Source organism: Odocoileus virginianus, chromosome 32 (assembly GCF_023699985.2).
Source record: "Odocoileus virginianus isolate 20LAN1187 ecotype Illinois chromosome 32, Ovbor_1.2, whole genome shotgun sequence".
In the NCBI taxonomy this organism is placed as follows: domain Eukaryota; kingdom Metazoa; phylum Chordata; class Mammalia; order Artiodactyla; family Cervidae; genus Odocoileus; species Odocoileus virginianus.
The window spans coordinates 15,394,056-15,419,558 of NC_069705.1; the positions used below are offsets into that span (position 1 = coordinate 15,394,056).

Below are 25,503 nucleotides of genomic sequence, written 5' to 3' on the forward strand. Positions count from 1 at the left end.
AGTGCATTATATTTATTGTGCACTTTATTGCAGTTATTATTGCATTGTAATATATAATGAAATAATCATACAACTCACCATAATTCAGAATCAGTGGGAGCCCTGAGCTTGTTTTCCTGCAACTAGAAAACATCTGAGGGTGACAGGAGACAGTGGCAGCCACTCCCCAGGGCTAGCAGCACCGCTTCAGCTCCACCTCAGATTATCAGGCATTATATTCTTACAAGGGGCACCCAACCTAGATCCCTCGCAGGTGCAGTTCGCAGGTTCGCGCTCCTATGAGAATCTAATGCCAGTTGAGTTGGTCTCGTCAAGTGCCGAATCGCTTCAGTTGTATCTGACTCTTTGCGACCGTGTGAACCATAGGCCAGGCTCCTCTGTCCATGGGATTCTCCAGGCAAAATTACTGGAGTGGGTTGCCATGCCTGCCTCCAGGGGATCTTTCTGACCCAGGGTTCAAACCCGTGTCTCCTGCATTGGCAAGTGGGTTCTTTACCGCTGGTGCCACCTGAGGGTCTAGTCAAGAGCTGACCTAAATTTGGGTTTGCAGAACTTCTCTGGTAGTCCAGTGGCTAAGACTCTGCCTTCCATTACAGAGGTGAGGGTTCCACCCCTGGCCAGGGAACTGAGACCCCACATGCCACGGGGTGTGGCCAAAAAAGAGAAAAAGAAAGGTCTGTGTTGTTACTGTTACGTTTAGCGCTCTGCAGCTTCAAATTATTCCAGTATTTATAATTGTAGTAATCAATAATTAAATATTATCATTATTAACTCTGATGATTACCTGTACTTACAGTGGGACCTGGCACTAAGTGGTTTTTCTCAGGCTTTCCCCCCACCCTCAGCTTTTGGCAGGTCCTGTATGGACGGGTCACAGGGGGTTCTCCCTTCTCTTGCCCCTCCATGAACAGTAAACTGCTGTTGCTTGTTGCTCAGCGATTGGCTCGTGGCATGGGCAGGGTGGGTTCTTTGTTTTCTCGGCAGCATCAGGCTTAGGTTTTTGCATTCCTGGAGCTCAGGAGTGAAGCTTTCTCAGTGTTCTTGCCTCTCCTTCAAGCCAGACTCTGCCTTGCGCCTGTGGTTGGTTTGGATGGATGAGAGTTCTGTGTCCCTTTAGGGGTAGGTGACCTCTGGTATCATGGTGGGATCCTAGGTCCAGATTGGTTTCCAGCCTCCCCCCAGACCATGAGACAGGGGAATTTTGTATGGGGGAGTGGTAGCTTTTCATCCCTTGGATCCGAAGATAAAAGGTTAGCTCCTGCTCCCTCAGTGTCGTAAGGCTTTTTCTCTTTGTGAGGGAAGGTTCTGGGGAGATGGAAGGGGCTTCCTGACGTCCCCCTCCCTGCCCTGGGCCAAAGAAGGAGGCTGTTTCCAGTGTTTTGCCCTGGCCCCAGTCTTCTTCCTGGGCATCTGATGGAGGCACATGGAAAAAGCTTTTGGGGCCTTCCTGCTGGTTCAGTTGTTAAGAATCTGCCTTGCAATACCAAGGACGTGAGTTTGATCCCTGGTCTGGGAACTGAGATCCCACATTCCATGGAGCAACCAAGCCCATGTGCCCTAGTTACTGAGCCTGTGTGCAACTAAGACCCAATGTTGCCAAATAAATAATAATTTTTTTTAAAAGAAAAAGCTTTTGAGTGAGTTTGACCTCTTTTTTGGTGTAACCCAGCTATTCCAAACTAACATGGTAGCCCAAACCTATAAAGATTTGTTAAAATTTTAGTTGATTTCTTGTTACCTACTTTGTGGTAGCCACCTCCTTCTCCTGTGTTCTGCAAAAGGTGAAATTGATCCTGTGTATATCTTTCCTGAGAAAAACATGGCACTTTGGGATTCAGTTCACTTGGTTGTTGTGTGATCTTGGTACCCTGACGAACTCAGGAAGAGTTACGAATTTATAGATTATCTGACTTTTTCCTTATTGTTAAAATAGGAGCCACGTTCTCCCTGGAAGCAAAATATTCATTAATTGTAGTTTAGAAACAGCTTGTTTTTCTGCCCAAGACTTCAGCTGGAAAGGCAATTTGGGATGCTGAAAATTAGTTACTACTAAACATGCCATAACTATTTCATCAGACACACTTTCTTCAGGTCACACTATGAAACATTTCTGGAAGAACACTAGAGTTAGAAGAGTCCATTTCACAAGATTCCTTTCTCTGTGATGTCACCTTAAATGGGACTTGATCCTAGACCATTGGAAGAACTCTCGAGTGGGCAGGCAGGGAAAGAGAGTACTACTACTGACTTTCTCCTGTAGACAGTTACGCAAGTTCAGGGCTGGGAAGGCCACTGAAGGTGGTGTGGTCAGTACAGATGAAACTGATGTTTCAAATGTCATGACCAAGTCATCTGCTAATTTATGTTACATTTCCAGGGCTGGCGATTTCACCATTTTTTAGGGCAGCAAATCTTATCTTTTGTTAAGTTTATACAGTTATACCAGTCTTTGTATTGAACCAAGACTTCCCCTTCTATAGTTCTTTCTTAGCTACCGCGTTTGACTCTAATGTAGTGAGACACAGTTTTGCATGTGTGCCCATCAGTCAGGAAAGATGAGCAATGGCCTTTCCAAAGCTGTTTTGTAGTAGTCGGTTGGGGTTCTCCTTATTTGATTGTGGTCTTGCTCCAAATACAGTCTCTCCCCAACCATGAATTCTGGTTGTAGTAACCCCACGTTTGAGCCTGCATCTAATCCTTTGAACTTTGAGTTGGTATTTATTTGGCTACACCAGGTCTTAGTTGCAGCATGCAAGAAGGATCTTAACTGTGGCATGTGGGACCTTTAATTGTGGCATGTGGCATCTAGTCCCTGATCAGGGATCGAACCCAGGAGCATAGAGTCTTAGCCGTTGGACCATCAGGGAAGTCCCTGGATGGGTATTTAGACTCCCCAGATTCTAAGTCTTAGCATTTTCTTGTGGTTTGTCATTTGGATTCCTGTTCTGGTTTTCTGTGCTCAATTTTGTCTTGGTAAAGAATCCTTACTCTCATTCCAGGCTCTTGGAAGCCAAACTCCATGACCATCTGTGAGTAGTTATCAAGAGAAGAGAGAATTTAGGCAACCTTATCCTTCATGCTCTACCAAACAAGTTAGTTCACTCTTCGTTTGTAATCTCTTTAGATGCTTTAAAACAAGCTTTATGTTCACTCAGTCACCTCTTTTACAGGCTAAACATCTCTAGTGTATTTCAGATTGGTTTTTCTGCTCTGCTCTCTAAATTTGGTATGGACGAAGAGTAATCATTGCAGACCTGACTATTATCGACTCTAATATCTTCACGTTAAAATTTTTTTTAGCACTTCCTGGGTGGTTCAGTGGTTAAGACTGTGCTTCCAATGCAGAGGCTGTGGGTTTTTCCCCTGGTTGAGGAACTAAGATCTCACACGCCACGTGGTGTGGCCAAAAGATAAAAAAAAATTTTAAGAAAAAGATATACAGGTACAAGTATATCTTGTACTTGTTTCAGATAGTTCTGCAAAGTTAGTTCAAAACAAAGCAATCTTCTACTTCTTTTTCCTTTTCTCCTTCCCTGGAAGGCAGCCACTTACCACCAGCCATGTGCTGTGCTCAGGTGTGTCCTACCCCCTGGAGCCCCACGGACTGAAGCCCACCAGGCTCCTCTGTCCATGGGATTTCCCAGGCAAGAGTATGGAGTGGGCTGCCATGCCCTCCTTCAGGGGATCTTCCCAACTCATGGATCGAACCCCACGTCTTCTGCATTGGCAGGCAGATTCTTCACCACCTGGGAAGCCACTTACTACCATACTTAGCTAATTATTTTGGTTATTACTCAATGTTTCTAAATAATATGCTCTTATACACAATTTTTTAAAAAATATCCACTGTTTATATGATCATGTAACTTATGTAGAGATGAACCATGTAGTATACTGTGATTTACTCTCTTACCTGTACAGCTTTTAGTTTCCCTCGAGTTAATAACTGTCTTATTTCTTGTTTGTTTATTTTATTCTTTTACATAACTAATCCAATCCTTGTTGATTGTTTAAACCTCCTTTGAAGATGTTCAGCTATTCCAGGCATTCAAATCATTTCATCTTGTTGAATAAATCTCTCCAGGAGCCTTGTGACATATATTAGGTACATCTGGTTGCCTTCTACACTGTGTAGAGACCACCCTGAGATCTCCCTTCCCTAGCATTTTGGGAATTGCCTTTCCTGTCTTTTTCTTTTATGTTGACACCTCTGTTTCGTGTATGTTTTTCTCCTTTTCTCTTAACTTTCTTTCTTTGTATTTGGTTGATTGTACCCTCATCCTAAAAGGTGATGCTGTGAAAATGCTGCATTCAATATGCCAGCATATTTGGAAAATTCAGCAGTGGCCACAGAACTGGAAAAGGTCAGTTTTCATTCCAATCCCTAAAAAAGGCAATGCCAAAGAATGTACAAACCACCACACAAATGTACTCCTCTCACACATGAGCAAAGTAATGCTCAAAATTCTCCAAGCCAGGCTTCAATAGTACATGAACTGTGAACTTCCAGATGTTCAGGCTGGATTTAGAAAAGGCAGAGGAACCAGAGATCAAATTGCCAACCTCTGTTAGATCGTCAAAAAAGCAAAAGAGTTCCAGAAAATCATCTACTTCTGCATTATTGACTACGCCAAAGCCTTTGACTGTGTGGATCACAACAAACTGTGGAAAATTCTTCAAGAGATGGGAATACCAGACCACCTGACCTGCCTCCTGAGAAATCTGTATGCAGGTCCAGAAGCAACAGTTAGAACTGGACATGGAACAACAGACTGGTTCCAAATCGGGAAAGGAGTACGTCAAGGCTGTATATTGTCACCCTGCTTATTTAACTTATATGCAGAGTACATCATGCGAAATGCTGGGCTGGATGAAGCACAAGCTGGAATCAAGATTGCTGAGAGTAATATCAATAACCGCAGATATGCAGATGACTTCACCCTTATGGCAGAAAGTGAAGATGAACTAAAGAGCGTCTTGATGAAAGTGAAAGAGGAGAGTGGAAAAGCTGGCTTACAAGTCAACATTCAAAAAACAAAGATCATGGCATCTGGTCCCATCATGGCAAATAGATGGGGAACAATGGAAACAGTGAGAGACTTTATGTTTTGGGGCTCCAAAATCACTTCAGATGGTGACTGCAGCCATGAAATTAAAAGATGCTTACTCCTTGGAAGAAAAGCTATGACCAACCTAGACAGCATATTAAAAAGCAGAGACATTACTTTGCCAACAAAAGTCCATCTAGTCAAAGCTATGGTTTTTCCATTAGTCATGCATGGATGTAAGAGTTGGACCTTAAAGAAAGCCGAGGGCCAAAGAGTTGATGCTTTTGAACTGTGGTGTTGGAGAAGACTCTTGGGAGTTCCTGGGACTGCAAGGAGTTCGAACCAGTCAATCCTAAAGGAAATCAGTCCTGAATATTCATTGGAAGGACTGATGCTGAAGCTGAAACTCCAGTACTTTGGCCACCTGATGAGAAGAACTGACTCATTATAAAAGACTGTGATGCTGGGAAAGATTGAAGGCAGGAGGAGAAGAGGATGACAGAGGATGAGATGGTTGGAGAGCATCACCGACTTGATGGACATGAGTTTGAGTAAGCTCCAGGAGTTGGTGATGGACAGGGAAGCCTGGTGTGCTGCCGTCAGTGGGGTCACAAAGAGTCAGACATTACTAAGCGGCTGATTTGAACTGACCCTCAGCTTCTTGACAAAGGATGTATGGGAGATGTCTGAAATGTCTTTATTCGATTCTAACATTTAAGCTATAGTTTAGCTGAATGTAAACTACTAAAATGGACATTAGTCTTTTTTTGTTTTTTCAGAATTTTGAAGGCATTTTGTTATTGGCTTTCTTTAAATTTTTTTTTAACTTTTGAAAGGATTACGGATTGATAGAAGGTTTGCAAAGATAGTGCAGAGTGCCAGAATTCTTTTCTAATGTTAATATTTTACATAGCCATGCACATTTGTCAACATTGAGAAACCAATATAGACTGTTAATACTACAATGAACTGCAGTACAGACTTGAGTCCTGTTTCTCCAGCTTCTACACTCACATCCTTTGTCTGTTCCAGGATCGAATCCAGGATACCAGATTGTAGTTACTCCTCATGTCGCCTTAGACGCCTTCAGTTTGTGACAGTTGTGCCATCTTTCCTTGTTTTTTTAATAACTGACATTTTTGAAGAAGACTGGTCAATATATTCTGCAGAATGTTCCTCTATAGAGTTTCTCTGGTGTTTTCTCATGTTGAGACTTGGGTTTTGGATTTAGGGGGATAAGAGGACAGAGGTGAAAAGGCCCTTCTGATTGTATCATGTCAGAGGATGAGTGATATCAACATGATGTTTTACTGGTGATGCTCTCTTTGATCACTTGCTTAAGGTGGTGTCTGCTAGGTTTTTCCTCTCTGAAGTCACTAATTTTCTCTTTACACTGAGCGAGTCAGTAAATCCAGCCCACAGTCAAAGAGAAGGGAATTAAGCTTCACCTCCTTGGGGGAGGAATATAAACTAATTTGAGGATATATATATATATTTTTTAAATTAATTATTTGGCTGCACTGGGTTGCCACACGTGGGGTCTTTGATCTTCATTGCAGCATGCAGAATCTTTAGTTATGGCAGGTGGGATCTAGTCCCCTGACCAGGGGTTGAACCCAGGCCTCTTGCATTGGGAGAATGGAGTCTTAGCTACTGGACCACCAGGGAAGTCCCTGGACATATGTTGAAACCACCACAATAATTAGTAAATATCTGGGGGGAGATGTTTCGAGGCTGTGCAACTCTTCTTTTTCTCCTTAAAGTTGTACTTACTAGTGTTGATACTCATCGATGAATTTCACCACTGCTTTTTAACTTCTAGTGTTATTGTCCAGACATCCAAAACCATCCTAACTTCTGACCTTCCGAATTGATCTTTCCCTTTTAGGAAGTTTGTGGAATCCCTTCCTTTTCTTCTGTGTTGTAAAACACCATAAAAATGTGCTTTGTCCTGAGGGTGTTGCTGAATGGATTGAAGGACTGAAGGAGACCACCTGTGAAACCCGCCTAGCAGAGTATCTAGTGCATGTGTGTTTTGAGTGCTCCGTCATTGCCGTGTCTGACTCTTTGAGACCGCGTAGACTATAGCCCACCAGGCCTCTCTGTCCATGGGATTTCTCAGGCAAGAGTACTGGAGTGGGTTGCCATTTCCTCCTCTAGGGGATCTTCCCGAGCTAAGGATCAAACTCACGCCTCTTGCATCTCCTGCATTGGCTGGCTAATTCTTTACCACTGAACTACCTGGGAAGCCCATCTAGGGCACAGGATATTCTCAATAAACGTTAGATACTTTCTTTCTCCTTTTAACTCTTCAGCAGTGTAACTATGGAGACTCCATGGAGTGAAGGTACTTGCTTTAGGTACTGAGGGACATGAGACTTGTACTAACTTATATTTTTCATTCTTCCCTCTTTCTCTCAATGCAGGGCTTACCACCCAAAAGATGGCAGGCAGACGCTACCCACCTGAGCTGTCCAGAGCCTACAGTGTTTGCTTTCTCACCGCTGGCCCCACGTCGGCGCTCCTTGCGAGAGATGTGGATACCAAGCTTCCAGCAATCCAAGAGAGAAGCCCGGGCACTCAGGTGGCTGGTTGATAGGAATCAAAACTTTTCAACTCAAGAGTTTTGGGCCCTAGTATTCAAGGACTAATATCCAAAAAGTATTAGAGTTTTACTCTCTAGGTGGCCTTACTGTTTGAATATAATAGCTGCTTTGTTGACGCTCCATTAGGATGAGAATAAATGACTGCAGTACTCAAGTGAGCTCTGTCCAATGATAGATATGAATTACCCTTAGAGGTCGCTTCTCTATTTTTTATACTAAAAAAAAAGCAAGTATTGGGTTGGCCAAAAAGTTTGTTTAGGTTTTTCCATACCATCTTATGGAAAAACTTGAATGAGCTTAACATTTCTTACCAAATACTAGTCACTTTCAGACTGCATGTCTGGACACATGTCCTTGCCGTCCTGTGTGAAAATTCACCTGCTGCAGAGTGAATGTTTTCTTTGCTGCGAGGAACGAGGTCCTGAAAAGAAGGCAGAGGTGTATAGCTGTGGGTTCTTCCACTCCCCTCGCAGTCTGCATCGATTGGTATTTGGCAAGCCCGGTGTCCTGACGCTGAGCGTGAACAGGAAATGCATTAGAACTTGGCAGTGAGAGGTGCCAGCTGTTGATTTCCAGGGCCGCGAGTGTGCCGTGAAGGCTGCGTGAGGTTGATCCGCGGTCGCCTAAGGTCTACAGTACGCAGCGCGTCTCCATCTCCCCCATGCTCTCAGCCACCCCTCACACCTTTCTTATCACCGCTTTGCCCTGTATCCTCCCCCGTTCCTTTTGTGACGTCGTGCCTCCTCTTTGGATATTCTGAGCGATGAGTTCCCCGAGGTCCCATGTTCCACTGAGCAGAATAGTACCTCGAATCCTATGAGCTGGGCTGGATGGTCTGTGTGTTTGGATCGTGGTGAGAGCGCGTGCCTGCCCGAACTCCCGTGGTATGGAAGCTGACTTGTCTTAGGGTGACGTACAACCTGTGGTGGGTAGCCCTTCATTTTGGGAGCATCCCCCGTCATTTCTGACCCTGTCACAGAGGACTTTCAGCTGTCTTGTCTGGAGCTTCTGCTGGAGCTTTATGAAAGAGAGGGAGAAAACATGAGCTCCCATTCTCTTTTCTTGGGAGCCTGGGAGGTCTTCTAGATGACACTTGAGCCTGTTGCCACTTGCCGTGTGATGGCCTTGTAGCGGAAAGACGTAAGCTCCAGAGGACAGGGAGGGTCGTGGTACTCATGTGCCTGCCGTGGGACAAGGAGGAAGCTGAGGAAGGCACCCTTGACACCAGCTGCCCATTTATCACAGGCCAGTGTCTTTCAGTGCCTGCCAAGGGCATCTCCTCTTCGCAGGTCTGTCTCTGGCTGTGCCAGAGAAATAAGGATGAAACCAGAACATTCTTTTAGAGGCAAGAAGCGTCACAGGGCTTCTCGCCTAGGACTGGGTTCTTTCCATTCCAGCTCTGCCATTAACTAAATATGATTTTGAACAAACCTCTTGACCTCCCTGGGCCTTCATTTTTGTGCCTAAGAAGAACACATGATTCTAATGTCAGCATAGATCTTTAGTTCCTTCTGATTACAGAAATGAAAATGCTTGAGAAACTCAGAGGGAATATGGGATGATGAGCTGTGACTCTACAGTAAGAAAAACCTGATTATAGTCCCCCCTCTTCGATGTACCATCTTTATTACCTTGGCCAAATTATTTAGTCTTTTAAATCTTTGGTTTGCTCATGTGTCATGTTTGCTCTCTGTGCAGTTGTTGTGATAATTAAATAAGTTTGTGTTCATGGAACTTCCCTGGTGGTCCAGTGGTTCAGCTCCGCGCTTCCAATGCAAAGAGTGCAGGTTCAATCCCTAGTTCTATGTGCCATGCAGCCAAAAAGTAAAAATAAATAAATAGATACTGTAAAACAGACAAGTAAATAAATAAGTAAATAAGCTTGGGAGGTTATATAGCCAGCCCCGATAGGCCATTACGATACTTGGAACTTTACTATTACAAAATCCTTAATTTTTAAAAAACTGATTGAGTAGGTAATTAAAGATTTTAGAGACCATCAATGTAGGTAGCAAGTGACATTAATGGTTTTAAAGCAAGAGCGTTATCCCAGGAGCCTCACATAAATCGCTTCTTATGTATACAGAGTAAACTACGATAGAGCAAGTTTACTTAATGGTGTTCTTGATGAAGTAATAAAAATGACTAATTTTATAAAACCTTGACCTTTGAGTATACGTCTTTTTAATATTCTATGTGACAAAATGGGGCGTATGTATAAAACGCGTTTGCTGTACACCAATGCACAGCAGGAATCTCAAAGAAAAGCACTTGTGTGATTGTTCGAGTTGTGAACTGAACTTATCTGTGGAAAACCATTTTTGCTTAAAACAATGTCTGGCAAACTGTGGCTGTTCAGTGATGGATTTTTGTTGGTCATCTTCATGGGAGTGTAGTGCGCCTGTCACTTTAAGAGGCTTGATAGACTTTGTTGCCAATGATAAAACTTCAGCTTTCAAATGAAATAACTGCATTTGTATAATTTCTTTTTAGATTCCTCATATAAGAGAGAGCATATGATATTTCTCTTTCTCTGTCTGATTTGCTTCACTCAGTTTGACATCTCTAGGTCCTTCCTCAGTGCTGCAAATGGCTTGATTTCTTTCTTATTTTAATGGCCGAGAAATATTCCCTTGCATATATATATATATATATATATATATATATATATATGCCACATTAAAACTTTGGAAAATGAATTTCTGTCACTTTGAATTTGACAGCTTCCTGATATTTGAGATTTGTTTAGGAGGTTAACAGATGTTACTTCTGACATTGAATGGAAACAGAGATGATGATGTATAAAGGTGTTTTTAGTTTATTTCTTTGCTTTTATGATTGGAAGGAAGGAAGCAATAGTATTATATACTAGAGAGATAGGCATTTATTTTAAATAATTTTTTTGGTCGAAGAGTTCCATCAGTGAAAATGGAGTTTACAATGGATATTTTGAAAATGACAGATCACTTCAAAATTGGGGTGAGATAAAAGGTAATCAGAGCTTTCCATGTGGGAAATAAAGCCTTTGGTTTTTTTCAGTTGGGAAACCAGAAAAAAAAAAGTTCAAAAAACGAAAAATATTTTTAAAATATATTGAGGAAATTATCATTATTTGGGTCACTCAGAATGTCAGGCTGCCTGGAATTTATTACTTTACTCAATTTTTTTTTATTGTGCACTTAATATGTGCCAGAAATTATTCTGGGCCAAGAGTCTACAGCAGTGAGTGAAAATGATAAAACCCTTGCTACCATTAGAGTTTACCTGCTAATTCTAGGAGTGGATGAAAATAGAAATGCCTTCAGAAAATACAAACCACTTCCAGGACGTTTTTGTTTCTTTATTCTGTTAGAGTCCCATGAGATGGAGTTTATTTCCTGAATTTCCGCTACTCTATTTGAAACATGAGGTGTGATATAAACGGATTATATGGATAGGAGTGTATTAAATGTGCTATATTGACAAGATGGTTCAAAGTACTGAAGGTTCGATTTTGGAGTGAGTTGGGAAGTCTAGAAGCAAATCCTTTCTCTGTTCTTTTCATTTTTTACTCCCTTGTTTTATTCCTGTTTCCTAGAAGAAGAGGCATTTGTCCTGCTGACATTGTGTGATTTCTGGCAAGAATAAGAACTGACTTGGGAATGGCAGTTAACAGGAGTAAGCTCACTGGGCAAGCAGTCCTGCGGTGTGGCTAAACTCCATCTGTTCACCTTCACGACAGGGGCTGGGGCAAGTCAATATTTACTAAGTTGCAGCGCCTGACAAAGTTTTATCTTCTAGGCTGCATTCAGCCATCGTGTATATAACTCATACACCATTCATACATACACTCATTTCACCACTGAAATAATAATATCTGCTAGTCTGAAAGAATGCAGGTCAGTTAGATGAACATCTTTAAGTAGTATAGTATAATCACAGATGTCTTCTACTTCCTATTTTCATGGTCTAACCTCTCAGCTTCAGTATGTCTTTAGCCTGGAGGTGATGAAGTGGAAAGAAGAAAATGAAACACGTCTTCTCTGACACCCGCTCCCTGGTTTGTTTGTTTGTTTTTGCAGTAACTCTAGGGATGCCATTGAAAGTATATTTTGATCATCTTTCTTCTTTAATTGAACTATAATTGGTTTACAATTTATGTTAATTTCTGCTATATAACAAGTGATTTAGTTATACATATATATTCTTTTTCATATTCTTTTCCATTATGGTTTATTACAGGATACTGAATACAGTTCTCTGTGCTATACAGTAGGACCTTATTGTTTATCCATTCTATATATAATAGTTTGCATCTGCTTATCCCAAACTCTGAATCCATCTCTCCTCCATCCCCTTCTTCATGGCAACCACCAGTCTGTTCTCTGTGTCTGTGAATCTGTTTCTGTCTTGTGATTAAGTTCATCTGTGTCATATTTAAATTCCATGTATAAGTCATATTGTACAATACTTGTCTTTCTCTGACTTACTTCGCTTAATATGATAATCTCTAGGTCCATTCATGGTCCTGCAAATGTCAGTATTTCATTCTTTTTTATGGCTGAGTAATATTCCATGTGTATATGTGTGTGTGTGTGTGTGTGTGTGTGTGTGTGTCTAATATCTTCCATCTTCTTTATCCTTACAGCTGTCAATGGACATTTAGATTGTTTCCATGTCTTAGCTATTGTAAGTAGTGCTGCTGTGGACATAAGGCTACATGTATCTTTTCAAATTATGATTTTTTTTCTGACTATAGCTCCAGAAGTGGGATTGCAAGATCATATGGCAGCTCTATTTTTAGTTTGAGGAACCCTCATGCTGTTTTCCATAGTAGTGGCTGAATCAATAATGTAGGAGAGTTCCCTTGAGAAAAAACATTTTTAAGGAAGGTGGAAGCTCATTTCAAAGGAAATGTGCTTTTACTTCACCTAAGATGGTGAGGCAGGACATCGTAATATATACATAGCTTATTAGTTCTGTGTCACTAGTAAACAACGGATCCAGACTTCAAACCCAAGACTGTTCACGTCCTTTTTGCCATACTCTGTTTTCTCCCATGGCGGGACAGAGAGGTTGCTGCCGTTCTTTTCAGTGCCTTTGAAAAAAGAAACTATCTCACTGATATGAAAAGTCTAGTTCTACCCTTACAGCCTTTAAAATAGGCATTCTTTACTAGCGGAGGAGACCTTGTGTCATTCTTGTAAGTCGGTCTGTTTCTCCTTCAGAATGTTCCTGTGAGACTGGACTTATCCGTAATTTGGTTTGTATGTATTGGGAAGTGAAACACTTGGGAAATCTCGTTGTTGTTGTGTTGCTGTTCAGACACTAAGTCGTGTCCGACTCTTTGCCACTCCATGGATGTAGCCCACCAGGCTCCTCTGACCGTGGGGTTCCCCAGGCAAGAATCCTGGAGTGGGCTGCCATTTCTTCCTCTAGGGGATCTTCCTGACCCAGGGATCAAACCCGCGTCTCCTGCACTGACAGGTGGATTCTCTACCATTGAGTCATCTTGGAAGGCCACAGGAAAGCTCATATGTTGGCCTTAAAACTTACTCCCATCTTTGGGAAGGCCTCAGTTTGCTGGTATCGTGCCTGATTTGTTAGAAGAGGCTCGTGCAACTCTGTCGACATGAGTCCTTTCTCTTTCCTGTGAGAACTGACAGAGCAGAGCTCTCAAAAATGATGATGTATTTACGTAAACATCAAAAACTCCAAACAAAATAGTTTGGATCTTGTAAGTGACACCATAGTAAACCATGATCATGGGGATAGAAAACCAGCTTTAAGGGTGAAAGAAAAGAGCTTATGATGTCCTTTCCTGTGTCCTGCTTATTATGCCCAGCTCCCCTCTGCCCATACAAGTCACCCATCTAAGAAACAAAGGTACCATTCATCAAGGCTGTGCTTTTTCTCATTTGAGGCTTATCCTAAATTTCCTTTAGTTTTGCAATTATAGTGGATAATGTGGCTTCCCCCAAATTCTGCCCCCATCTTTTGGAAAAGCAATACCTCCAACTAAATTTTATAAGAGGCTTTCACATTTTCAAAAAGTGAAAGGGAATGCAGATGACCAGGAACAGAGAGCATAGGTAATGAAGGAGAGGTGGTACATGCACTTTCAGAGGAGATGGCAAAAGAGCATCAAGCTGGTGAGACCAAATTGTACGGTGAAGCTGCCGCACATGGTCCTAGTTCCAAAGAAAAAGCCTTTCTACAGGTTTCTTTACAGAGGCCAGCATCTCCGTTTCAATTTCAGGAAATCCCCAAACAGGAAATGAGATGTTGCAGGCTTTGGGCCTTGGGGACAGACTCACGAGAGAGATAAATTTCAGCAGCCTAAAAACGGTTCTTCTTGGCTCCTGAGGACATGCAGCTGAGCCAAGGTGAACCCCGCTTCCTCCTGCTGTCTGTAGCTTCCTCGAGTGCCTGGCATTTCAGCACCCATCACCCCAGAACCACTGTTCCCTACGCAGCCCACGTTCGTCCCCTCGACACGGGAATCTGTGCACCTTGCACAAGGCTGGAACAAACTGGAGGGTCAGTCGTGGGCATCTTTAGGAGAAAACAACCCCCGATCTCGTGTGGACTGGGAAAAGCCTGTTTTGGCAGGCGCGGGAAGGGACTGCCATAGGGCTCAGGGCCGAAGCAGTCTGACCTCAGCGCTGGCAGCCTCTGCGATGACCTTGGAAAAGACCTCGTGTTAACTTGATCAAAACCTCCAGACAAAACATGTGTGTTCAGCCAAACACTTGAATGTTTCCAATGTTTAGCTGTTCACCGTCACGTGAAGACAGTCTTCATGGCGCTAGACCTTGATTTGAACCTCAAAGAAAGCAGCTGAGAAAGGGTCTCTCTCTACTCCCATTCTCTCCTTTTCCAGCACCCCTATAAACAAACTATGGGGGTGTAGTTGGGCCATGCAGGTATATCAAGCTCTCATATGATTCACATATTACCTAGAATACAGTAGAGGTGGGTTTAGGGTAATTTGGAGATGACTGGAAAGTGGCACTGAGCCTGGGACCTTGACCGTGTCACCAGGTCTTGCAGATCTTTCATGATGCTGTTCTCTGCATTGGGGCCTCACTGCTTCCCATTGAAACCGAGAACGTGATCTCGAGTAGTGCTCCCCTCACGTCTTGGGTTTAATGTGTCACGGATTTCTGCAGGGCATTGCCCAGTGGGATGACTGATTAATATGAGATCGTCATTAATTGTTTGATGCCTGTTATATGGGATGAGAGGGTGGTTTCAGGGTAAATATAATTTGAGAATAGCCAGAGATGAGTGACAGCATTGCTTGTTTTCTCATCTCCTGTGGACTTCAGATCTTCCAAGTGAGCCTGGCAATTATCTCAGGAAGAAAAGCGCGACATGTGGTTTTTCCCAGTGGGGGCTTTCATTGTCCATTGGGGTCCCTGTGTTTACTGCAGCTCAAGGAAACCATGACAACCAGATTTGTCTCCATTTCCTCTCCCCTCAATGCTTCTGGTTCCATCTGTTCAGTACTCACCAAGGAAGTCAACATTTGGTCTCTTTTTCTCATTATAAATAAAAGTATGCTTACGTGAGTTTGTTTTGCAAGAAATATGGAAGAAAATAAAAATGGAAAAGTGGTGTGTGGCTTGATAAATTGTTTGATACCTTCTCTATACCTCCTTTTTCTTAATTTTCACTGACTTGTGACATGTTCATTTGAATTGTCAGAAGGTGCCTTTGCAGTGTGCAGAGATATCAAAAAACCCTGCTTTGTAGGTATATCTCTTGTTGATGAAAAAAAAAATGCCTCCTCTGTTTTCAGTCACGGTGGTGCACCTCTAGATCTAAGCATATTCCTTTCACTCCCAAAATTGCAGAGGGTGGCAGGTGGTTTTGACTTCTAAAGCTTTCTACAAGCTCTTAGGGTCTTGTGGCTCTTTGATGAGCCCTACACAAGAAGACAGTAACTAAGAGGAAGACGCCCATGGCTTCGCTCCAGTAGGACATCAGCGGGTTCCTTTTTTGTGGTATAGGATGGCCTTTTATGGTTGAGTCCCACTGACGGAATAGCCCAGGACAGAGCTGTTCTAGGTCAGGGGTCCTGGCTTGTATCTAGCGTTACCTTCACTATTAACTACCTTTGTGACCCTGTGCAAAGCATTTTACCTCATACGAACCCCAGTTCCTTCATAGATAAAATGAAGCAAAGCTAGATGACATACAGACCCCCAAAGAGCTTCAAAATGGCACGATTCTGTTTCATGGCTGAGCACTAAACGCTGTTTGATGACTTTGTGAGTTTTCCTCTCCTACTCCTTCAATACAGTTTTTGCCTACATGCTGTGGCTCCGGGCCCCTTGATCTTAATGAAATGGAAATCAAGATCTTTTCTCATAAACCTGTCTGTCAAATCACCAAAACTACACATCTGAGCATGCTCTCTCTTCATCCTTGCCCCCTCTCTCCGTGGTAACCCATCCCACTTCGTGATCTGTTGCTTTGTCATATTCACATCAGTCCCTTCCTTCTGCCACTGTTTTGTGTAGCACCCCACCAACCACAGTCTACTCCCCCCCAAATTCAGGCGCTCCACGGATCTCTTCCGAGGTCACGCCCCATATCCTTCCATCTGGAAAGCTCAAATGACACTTGCATAACCTTTTCCCAATTTATTTAGATGGTGTCAACTTTGTAGTCTGCTCACTTTGGGGCCTTTCTCAAGAAAAACTTGTTTTCTTGTAAATCAAACACTCTGTAGCTTAATATCCTTTCATAGCCCCTCATTCCCTTTGAGATACAGACTCTTCTGGTACAGCCCTATTGACTTTCCAAGCTCACCTCTTAGGTCTCACCTGTTACTATGCCGTGTGCTCTTTTGTACCAGACTAACTATATGTCTAAACGCTCCATGCTTTCTTCAGCTCTGTGTCTTTGTATACGCTGTTTTGTTCCCTGTGCTCCAATATCAATTTGATGAATCCCTACTTATGCTTCAAGACTCAGCTCAAATGACTTCCTCATGAAACCTTCCCTAATACCCTCAAAGATTATTATTATTGTCTCTTCTTTCGTTACACATTGTACATTTCTCCTTTGTAATCACCAAGATTACCCTTCAATATAGAAAAGGAGGGAACAGTACAACCCATTCCCCAGATGGTCTTAACAGTTGACAGGTTAAGCTCCGGTGTACATACTACATATATGCCCACCCCCATATCTGCAGGGGATGAGGAAGAACACATTGAAGAGTCTTTGACCTTTGGGTCCACCTTCTAGCTCATTTAAGAGTTTCAGTGAGGAGGTGAGCTATGGGAGTCTCTTCTGCCACATGTCATTAGCATCTTCCTCTCTGGTTTCTCTCAACTGGTCTGAGACGTAGCATCTTTACTTTTTGTTCCACACTCAGGGTCCTGCATCTTCTCTGTAGGTGTGTGTCCTTGCACTGCCAAGCCATCGGCTGGATGGCATCCCAGCTGGAGAAAAAGAGGCTTCCCTGATATTCTGGACTATGTAGCATCTGTAACCCCGTAGGCATGTTCTGTAGATTGTCCTGCTAAAATACCATCTGCCTCCTGTTCCCTTCTCTCATCCTACTCTGATAGGCACCTGACATCAGAAGGCGAAAAGTCAGATGGGAAAAACCTATCCTACAATATCTATAAACAGACTGCCTATATGATCATTTTAGTGATCTGTTTACATGTTTGTCTCCTGCAGACTAAGTGTCTCTAAGATCAAATGGTGTTTTTCTTTTTGTATATATCCCTAATGCCTAAGAAAACTCGATGAATGAATCTCATTTATGAATTTGAATACTGTTTATCCACACATATTGTCAAAGTTAATGATTTATAAGTGGCATGTTCTTCCTTCATTTAAAACTTGCTCATGAGTGAGTTAAATTATGAACATCTACAAATATGTTTGAATTTAGAACACTTTCCATTTAAAATTTGCAATAAATGTTGGCAATATTTTCATGTGCTGATACTTCTAGTTCAAGGCATTAGCCTTTAAAATAGAAATTAAAGCCAAGCCAAGATAATTAATTTGAATAATTAATCTGCCAAGTCTTATTGCTGTTGGTGAGCATATACATATACATATATATATAAAAACATACAGAAGTAGGCAATATTTGGAGAATCAAGGGGACATTAAAAGAAAAGACCAATCACAGAATAACCAATCACAGAAAATGCAACCAAATAGTATACACTGTTTTCTTTAGCACATTTGAAAAAGGAAGCTGGGTGTCAGTTCAGAGTGCTGGTTGCAGAGATTAATCTTGTTCTTGAGGTGGAAAAGCCTGGATGGGTCCTCTTTTTTCTGTACAGATGGTGACAGGTCCAGGGGAGGGGACACCTGAAAATCATCTGTCTTTTGATAAATCAGTTGTATTGCTAGGTATCAGAAAGTTGGGTAAAGTATTCAAGAAGTCCTTTGAAGACATACATGCCTTTTAAATGCAGATAGTGTACTGTAATTTTAGATTTTATGGAGAGATCGCACTCCTTTATCAGGGGTTAAAATGTCTTGGCAGAAATATAGATCAGTAGAACAAAATAGAAAGCCCAGCGATAAAACCACGTGCCTATGGACACCTTATCTTTGACAAAGGAGGCCAAAATATACAATGGAGAAAAGACAGTCTCTTTAACAAGTGATGCTGGGGAAACTGGTCAACCACCTGTAAAAGAATGAAACTAGAACACTTTGTAACACCATACACAAAAATAAACTCAAAATTGATTAAAGATCTAAATGTAAGACCAGAAACTATAAAACTCCTAGAGGAAAACATAGGTAGAACACTCTCTGACATAAATCTTTGACAGCAAGATCCTCTGACCCACTTCCCAGAGTAATGGAAATAAAAGCAAAAATAAACAAATGGAACCTAATTAAACTTAAAAGCTTTTGCACAATGAAGGAAACTATAATCAAGGTGAAAAGACAACCTTTGGAATGGGAGAAAATAATAGCAAATGGAGCAACTGACAAAGAATTAATATCAAAAATACAAAAGCAGTTCATGCAGTTAAATACCAGAAAAATAAAGGACCCAATCAAAAAAATGGGCCAAAGAACTAAACAGACATTTCTCCAAAGAAGACATACAGATTGCTAACAAACACATGAAAAGATGCTCAACATCACTCATTATCAGGGAATTGCAAATCAAAACCACAATGAGGTACCATCTCACGCCAGTCAAAATGGCTGCTATCCAAAAGTCTACAAGCAATAAATGCTGGAAAGGGTGTGGAGAAAAGGGAACCCTCTTACACTGTTGGTGGGAATGCAAACTAGTACAGCCACTATGGAGAACAGTGTGGAGATTCCTTAAAAAACTGGAAATAGAACTGCCATATGACCCAGCAATCCCACTCCTGGGCATACACACCAAGGAAACCAGATCTGAAAGAGACACGTGTACCCCAATGTTCATCGCAGCACTGTTTATAATAGCCAGGACATGGAAGCAACCTAGATGCCCATCAGCAGATGAATGGATAAGAAAGCTGTGGTACATATACTCTGTGGAATATTACTCAGCCATTAAAAAGAATTCATTTGAATCAGTTCTAATGAGATGGATGAAACTGGAGCCCATTACACAGAGTGAAGTAAGCCAGAAAGATAAAGACCAATACAGTATACTAATGCATATATATGGAATTTAAAAAGATGGTAACGGTAACCCTATATGCGAAACAGAAAAAGAGACACCGATGTACAGAACAGACTTTTAGACTCTGTGGGAGAAGGCGAGGGTGGGATATTCAGAGAGAACAGCATCGAAACGTGTATTATCTAGGGTGAAACAGATCACCAGCCCAGGTTGGATGCATGAGACGGGTACTCAGGGCTGGTGCACTGGGAAAACCCAGAGGGATGGGATGGAGAGGGAGGCGGGAGGGGGGATCGGGATGGGGAACACATGTAAATCCTTGGCTGATTCATGTCAATGTATGGCAAAAACCACTACAATACTGTAAAGTAATTAGCCTCCAACGAATAAAAATAAATGGAAAAAAATTTAAAAAAGAGAAACACCAATATAGTATATTAACGCATATATATGGAATTTATAAAGATGGTAATGATGACCCTGTATGCAAGACAGCAAAAGAGACACAGATATAAAGAACAGAGTCTTGGACTCTGTGGGAGAAGGCAAGGGTGGGATGATTTGAGAGAATAGCATTGAAACATGTCTATTACCACATGTGAAATAGATGACCAGTGCAAGTTCGACGCATGAAGCAGGGCTCAAAGCCAGTGCTCTCAGATAACCCAGAGGGATGGGGTGGGGCGGGGGTGGGAGGGGGTTCAGGACAGGTGGACACGTGTATATCCGTGGCTGATTCATGTCAACGTATGGCAAAAACCACCACAGTATTGTAAAGTAGTTAGCCTCCAATTAAAATAAATTAGTTAATTTAAAAAAATGTCTTGGAATTTTTCTCTAACCAACCTTCCTCATGATGACCTTTGCTTGCTTTGAGTGACTAGCATTCATATGGGCTGTCTATTCTCTGCTTCTATATGATATTTGTCTGTAGGTTTCCTTATTGATGTGCTTGGTCACCCAGTCATGACCGACTCTTTACGACCCCATGGACTGTAGCCCACCAGGCTTCTCTGTCCGTGGGGATTTTCCAGGCAAGAATACTGGAGTGGGTTGCCATGCCCTTCTCTAGGGGATCTTCCCAACCCAGGGACTGAACCCAGGTCTCCCACATTGCAGGCAGAATCTTAATCATCTGAGCCACCAGGGAAGCCCATGTTTCCTTAGCATATTCCCACAGTAGCTCATCTACTAGATTATTTTACGCGAGGGGTTCATGTCTTTGCATTCTCTACAGCTCAGTATAAATCTATGTTCCAAACATTTTTCCTATGGCTGTCATGTGATTCAATTCCTAGAACAACTTTTTAAAGTGAACATAATATTACTTTGATTTTGCAGATGGAAAGACAGTTGCAGAGTGTTGAGTAACTTACCCAAAGGTACACAGCAAGTTAAGCGGCTGAGTCCAGATATGTTAATAGATCAGAGTTCATGATCATTCTGCAGTGTACTTTTTAAAGAAAAAGAATTATTCCAGAGGATGTACTTAGAGATCCTTTAGCTGACAAAATGGACAGGCAGCATTTTTGGGGGTCATGGGATTGTTGTATTCATGTTGTCTAAATATTATGTCTATTTCATGTTGGTCATGCATGGAGTATATAATCCAAGGCTCTGCTTTTAATTGGTGATTAAGAGAGAGAGGTTTGTTGGAACCAAATTCTCAGATGACAGAAGATGATGGACATCTGTTGATCTAGAAGTTTATTCAAAACAATAAGCTAAGTATTCCAGAGAGGAAATTTAGCTCACGTGTAGGCATTCTGAGTGGTTCTCAGAGTTTTTATCTTTTTCTTTCCCTCTCACTGAGCAAGGGGTTATTATTTTTAAATGAATTAAATACCAAGTTCTGTAATTGCCTGATTACTATCATCTTTCCTCTTTTCACTCCCCACTGCTCCCCTGACATGAGGCTGACACTTCCTTCAAGCACTCAAAATTTCATCCCTTGAAAATGGAGTATAAAACGTATTAAAATATACCACACGTGGTGATTAATTGTCAGAAGAAAATTACCCAGACCCTTGATCTCAGACTTATTTTTTTCAAAGGCTATAAATCCAATTTATCTCACGCTCAAGCTTCTTTGAACTTTAGTGTCTCAATCACCCTTTGGTAAGATTGCTCTCTTCTTCAGGGTAATTTAATAAAAAGATGAAATTACCCAGTATATTGCACCCCTTTCAATAAAATAGGTTAATGTCAGAAGAGTTTTCTTTCCTGAATCAACTGCAAATATATTTTTAATACAAACTTTATTAGTCCCTAGGAAATCTGTTGGTGCAATAGAATACTCTTGAAAAAGTACTCTTTTTGGCTAAATTATGAGCACCAATTGCCTTAGACAGTTTCACATTAAATATTTATTTTGAATCCTCTTAGTTTTCAGCTCTGTTTATTTCTGGGGACCACATAGCATACCACGGATATAAAAATATCATAAAAACAGGCCATAAATGAAATTACCTTTGGCTACAAACTAACTTATCTATATAAGAAAGTAAATTGTACAGATCACTGTTACTGAGCAAGGGGTTTGCAGATTGTCTCCAGGATAATTTGGTAACTGCTATCTTGGGTTGTTTTCTGTCCTTTTGATGTGTGTCTGTAGTCTCTGAAACATCTTTGATTTTAGTTGGAACATCCACTCTTGTGACTCTGAAGCAGAAGAGCTCATTTGTTTTTCTGCATCACCACCTTCATCTGTGTTTTTGTTTTGCCTCTGCGAGTGAAGGGGAAAGATCAGGGCATTCGTCTCTCCCTCCATTAGAAGGATGCATTTCAGTTTTCATCTGATTAGCTGCTGTAATGTGAAGCTTTCGGTGCCTGCCGATAAGATGGGAGACTAGCAGTGATAAGGGCCCTGGGAAGCTCTCAGAAGGAACATTGAGAACTGTTATCATGAGTTTCACTCAAAAGATCAATGTGTCAGGCTTGCTCACCCCATCCTCAAATCCTTCCTTATTCATTAACTGTCACCATGTGGTTACTCAGGGAAGTTATAGTGAGGCTTCAGAGTTTCTATAAGTCTCAAGGCACATGGAACCAAAGTAATCAGTAATGAGTTCAAATGCCTTAGCCCAGCGTGTTCTCAGGGCCAAAGGGTTTCAAGCAGCTGTCTTCTTTCCCTTTTAAAAACATAAAAGTGTCAAAAACGGAAAATCTTAATTTGACTCTTTTTATTCCTGGAGTTTAGGCTCCCCTGGTGGCTCAGTGATAAAGAATCCACCTGCCAATGCCAGAAATGTGGGTTCGATCCCTGGGTCAGGAAGATCCCCTGAAGAAAGGAATGGCAACCTACTCCAGTGGTCTTGCTGGGAAATCCCATGGACAGAGGAGCCTGGTGGGCTACAGTCCATGGGGTTGCAAAAGAGTCAGACGCAACTTATTGACTAAACCTCCACCACCATTCATGGAGTTTAGTGATCTCTGACTTTTTTTTTTTAGAGCACTTATTTATCCTAAAGTTCTATTTTACTGCTTAATTTAATTTTTATTATTTATTTTTGGCTGCACTAGGTCCTTGTTGCTGCATGTGGGCTTCTCATTCTGGTGCTTTTCTTGTTGCAGAACACGGGCTGTAGGGCGTGTGAGCTTCAGTAGTTGCGCCACATGTGGTTGGTTGCCTCATGGCATGTGGGATCTTCCTGGACCAGGTATTGAACCGGTGTCCCCTGAACTGGCAGGCTTATTCTCAATCCCTGAACTACCAGGGAAGTCCCTAGTGATCTCTTCCATATTAGCAGGGCAAAAGAACGAACAAGGAAGATGGAACCTGTTATTTCTGGAAACCTCAGAAGACTTCTGTAAATTCACAACACGATGGCAGGATCTGATCTGTGTAGGCAAAGGACTCGAAGGTACCAGCGTCACATTTTTACATCTCTCTACTCTACCGCTTCCCGAAATATGAGTGAAGAACACCTGTACTTCTTAAAATAAGGCCAGGGAGTGTCTGAAAACTTTAGCCTGACTAGCAAGATGATGAATATGAAAGAGATTCTGTTCCACATTTTTGGAGTTGGGTATTTTCTTTTCTAGAATGCTCTCCTCTTTTCCCTAGGACAATTCCAGCATCAAGAAAGCTGTTTGTGAGAAATAAGCACACAGGTAAAATCCCTTCCTCACAAACAGAAAACTCATGGACTTGAAATACCTGGTCAGTTACTACTGAGAGCAAGGCTGGACTTTGTAAAATGGAGAGGTCAGATAATAAACTTGGGGTCTGGCTGTCTCTTACTTCTTATATCAGTAAAATAGAAGAGTTATGCACTTGCTAATTGTTAATACCTCTTTTGGTTTTAGTATGCTATGATTGGTGAGGCAGCATATTTCCATTTAGATACGGCAAATATTAAACTTGCATATTGCTATTCTTGCTGGTTATATTCATGGCAGACTCCAGTAATTAACTGTGAGAACTTTTCCTGCCAACCTTGGAATTCTAAGGCCTCAGAAACCTGTTATTACAGAATTTCAGGCATCCACTATCCATCAGATGAAGACAAAACTTACATGCCTTTCCAGACATTGTGAGCAGAGACGTAGTGACAAGGCAGAGGACTGGACAGAAATCTGGTCCTGTGTTCGCTTATATACTTCCGTGTAACCCACAAGAGGGCGATTAAATATTTTAAAGTAAAATTTGATGTAGATTTCTATGTGAAAATGAGTTTTCATTTTTCTGGGATAAGTGCCTAGAAATGCAACTGTTGGATCATACAGTGGTTGCATATTTAGTTTTTAAAGAAAATTAGCAAACTCTTTCAGAGTGACTGTAACATTCCCATCAAATACTTATGAATGATCCAGTTTTTCTGCATCTTCAGCAGCATTTCATATTCTTGATTTTTTAAGTTTTCACTCTCCTGATAGGTGTATAGTGAGGTCTCATGGTGGTCTTAATTTGCATTTCCTGATAGCTAATAATGTTGAACATCTTTCCACGGGCTTTCTTGCTGTTTCTATATTTTTTTTGCTATGAAATGTCTCTTCGTGTCTGTAGCCCATATTAATTGGATTGCTTCCTTTTTATTGTTGAGTTTTGAGAGTTTTAAAATATATTCTCGATGCTAGTCCCTTTGTTGTATAAGGAGTTTGTGAACAGTTTTCTCCCACTCTATAGGTTGTCTTTTCATCCTTTTTTAATGGGGTTTTTGCAAAGCAAAATTTGTTTGTTTTGCCTTTATCATTTTATGCCTTTGTTTTTTAATTAAGTAATTAGTTTCATTTTTGGCTGTGCTGGGTCTTCATTGCTTCGTGTGGACTTTCTCTCGTTGCAGCAAGCGGGGCTTCCCAGTGCAGTGGCTTCTCTTGTGAAGCGTGGGCTCTGTGCGCACCGGCTTCAGGAGTTGTGGTTCAGTTGCTCCGCAGGATGTGGGATCTCCCCAGATCAGGGATCCAACCCGTGTCCTCCGCATTGGCAGGTGGATCCTTTGTCACTGAGCCACCAGGGAAGCCCTATCAGTTCAGTTCAGTTCAGTCGCTCAGTCGTGTCCGACTCTCTGCGACCCCATGAATCGCAGCACGCCAGGCCTCCCTGTCCATCACCAACTCCCAGAGTTTACTCAGACTCATGTCCATCGAGTCAGTGATGCCATCCAGCCATCTCATCCTCTGTCGTCCTCTTCTCCTCCTGCCCCCAATCCCTCCCAGTATCAGGGGCTTTTCCAATGAGTCAACTCTTTGCATGAGGTGGCCAAAGTACTGGAGTTTCAGCTTCAGCATCAGTCCTTCCGATGAACACCCAGGACTGATCTCCTTTAGGATGGACTGGTTGGATCTCCTTGCAGTCCAAGGGACTTTCAAGAGTCTTCTCCAACACCACAGTTCAAAAGCATCAATTTTTCGTCGCTCAGCTTTCTTCACAGTCCAACTCTCACATCCATACATGACCACTGGAAAAACCATAGCCTTGAGTAGACGGACCTTTGTTGGCAAAGTAATGTCTCTGCTTTTTAATATGCTATCTAGGTTGGTCATAACTTTCCTTCCAAGGAGCAAGCATCTTTTAATTTCATGGCTGCAATCACCATCTGCAGTGATTTTGGAGCCCAAAAATAAAATCTGACACTTTTTGCACTGTCTCCCCACCTATTTCCCATGAAGTGATGGGACCAGAAACCCTATAGGTGCTCTTTAATCAAGTTGAGGAAGTTCACCTTATTTCCTATTAAAAAAAAATTAAATTTAAAAACAATTTAAAAATTAAAAAAATTTTTCATGTGTTTTGAAGTTTATCAAATGC

General features: G+C 41.7%; 1 protein-coding gene across 4 annotated transcripts in view; it reads left to right on the forward strand.

Annotated features, from left to right (window-relative positions):
* The window catches only part of FUT10 (fucosyltransferase 10), a 229,838-nt gene that overhangs the window by 64,419 nt on the left and 139,916 nt on the right, over positions 1–25,503 (forward strand). For 2 of the 4 annotated variants that reach the window (XM_020910102.2, XM_070459912.1), the window contains one exon: positions 7,475–7,808. In XM_020910102.2, coding sequence (XP_020765761.2) covers positions 7,475–7,699 — 225 coding nt within the window. In that variant the 3' untranslated portion in view covers positions 7,700–7,808. Of the gene's footprint in view, positions 1–2,999; positions 3,093–7,474; positions 7,809–25,503 lie in introns of those variants that run through there. The other 2 variants (XM_070459913.1, XM_070459911.1) reach the window with 2 other exon arrangements.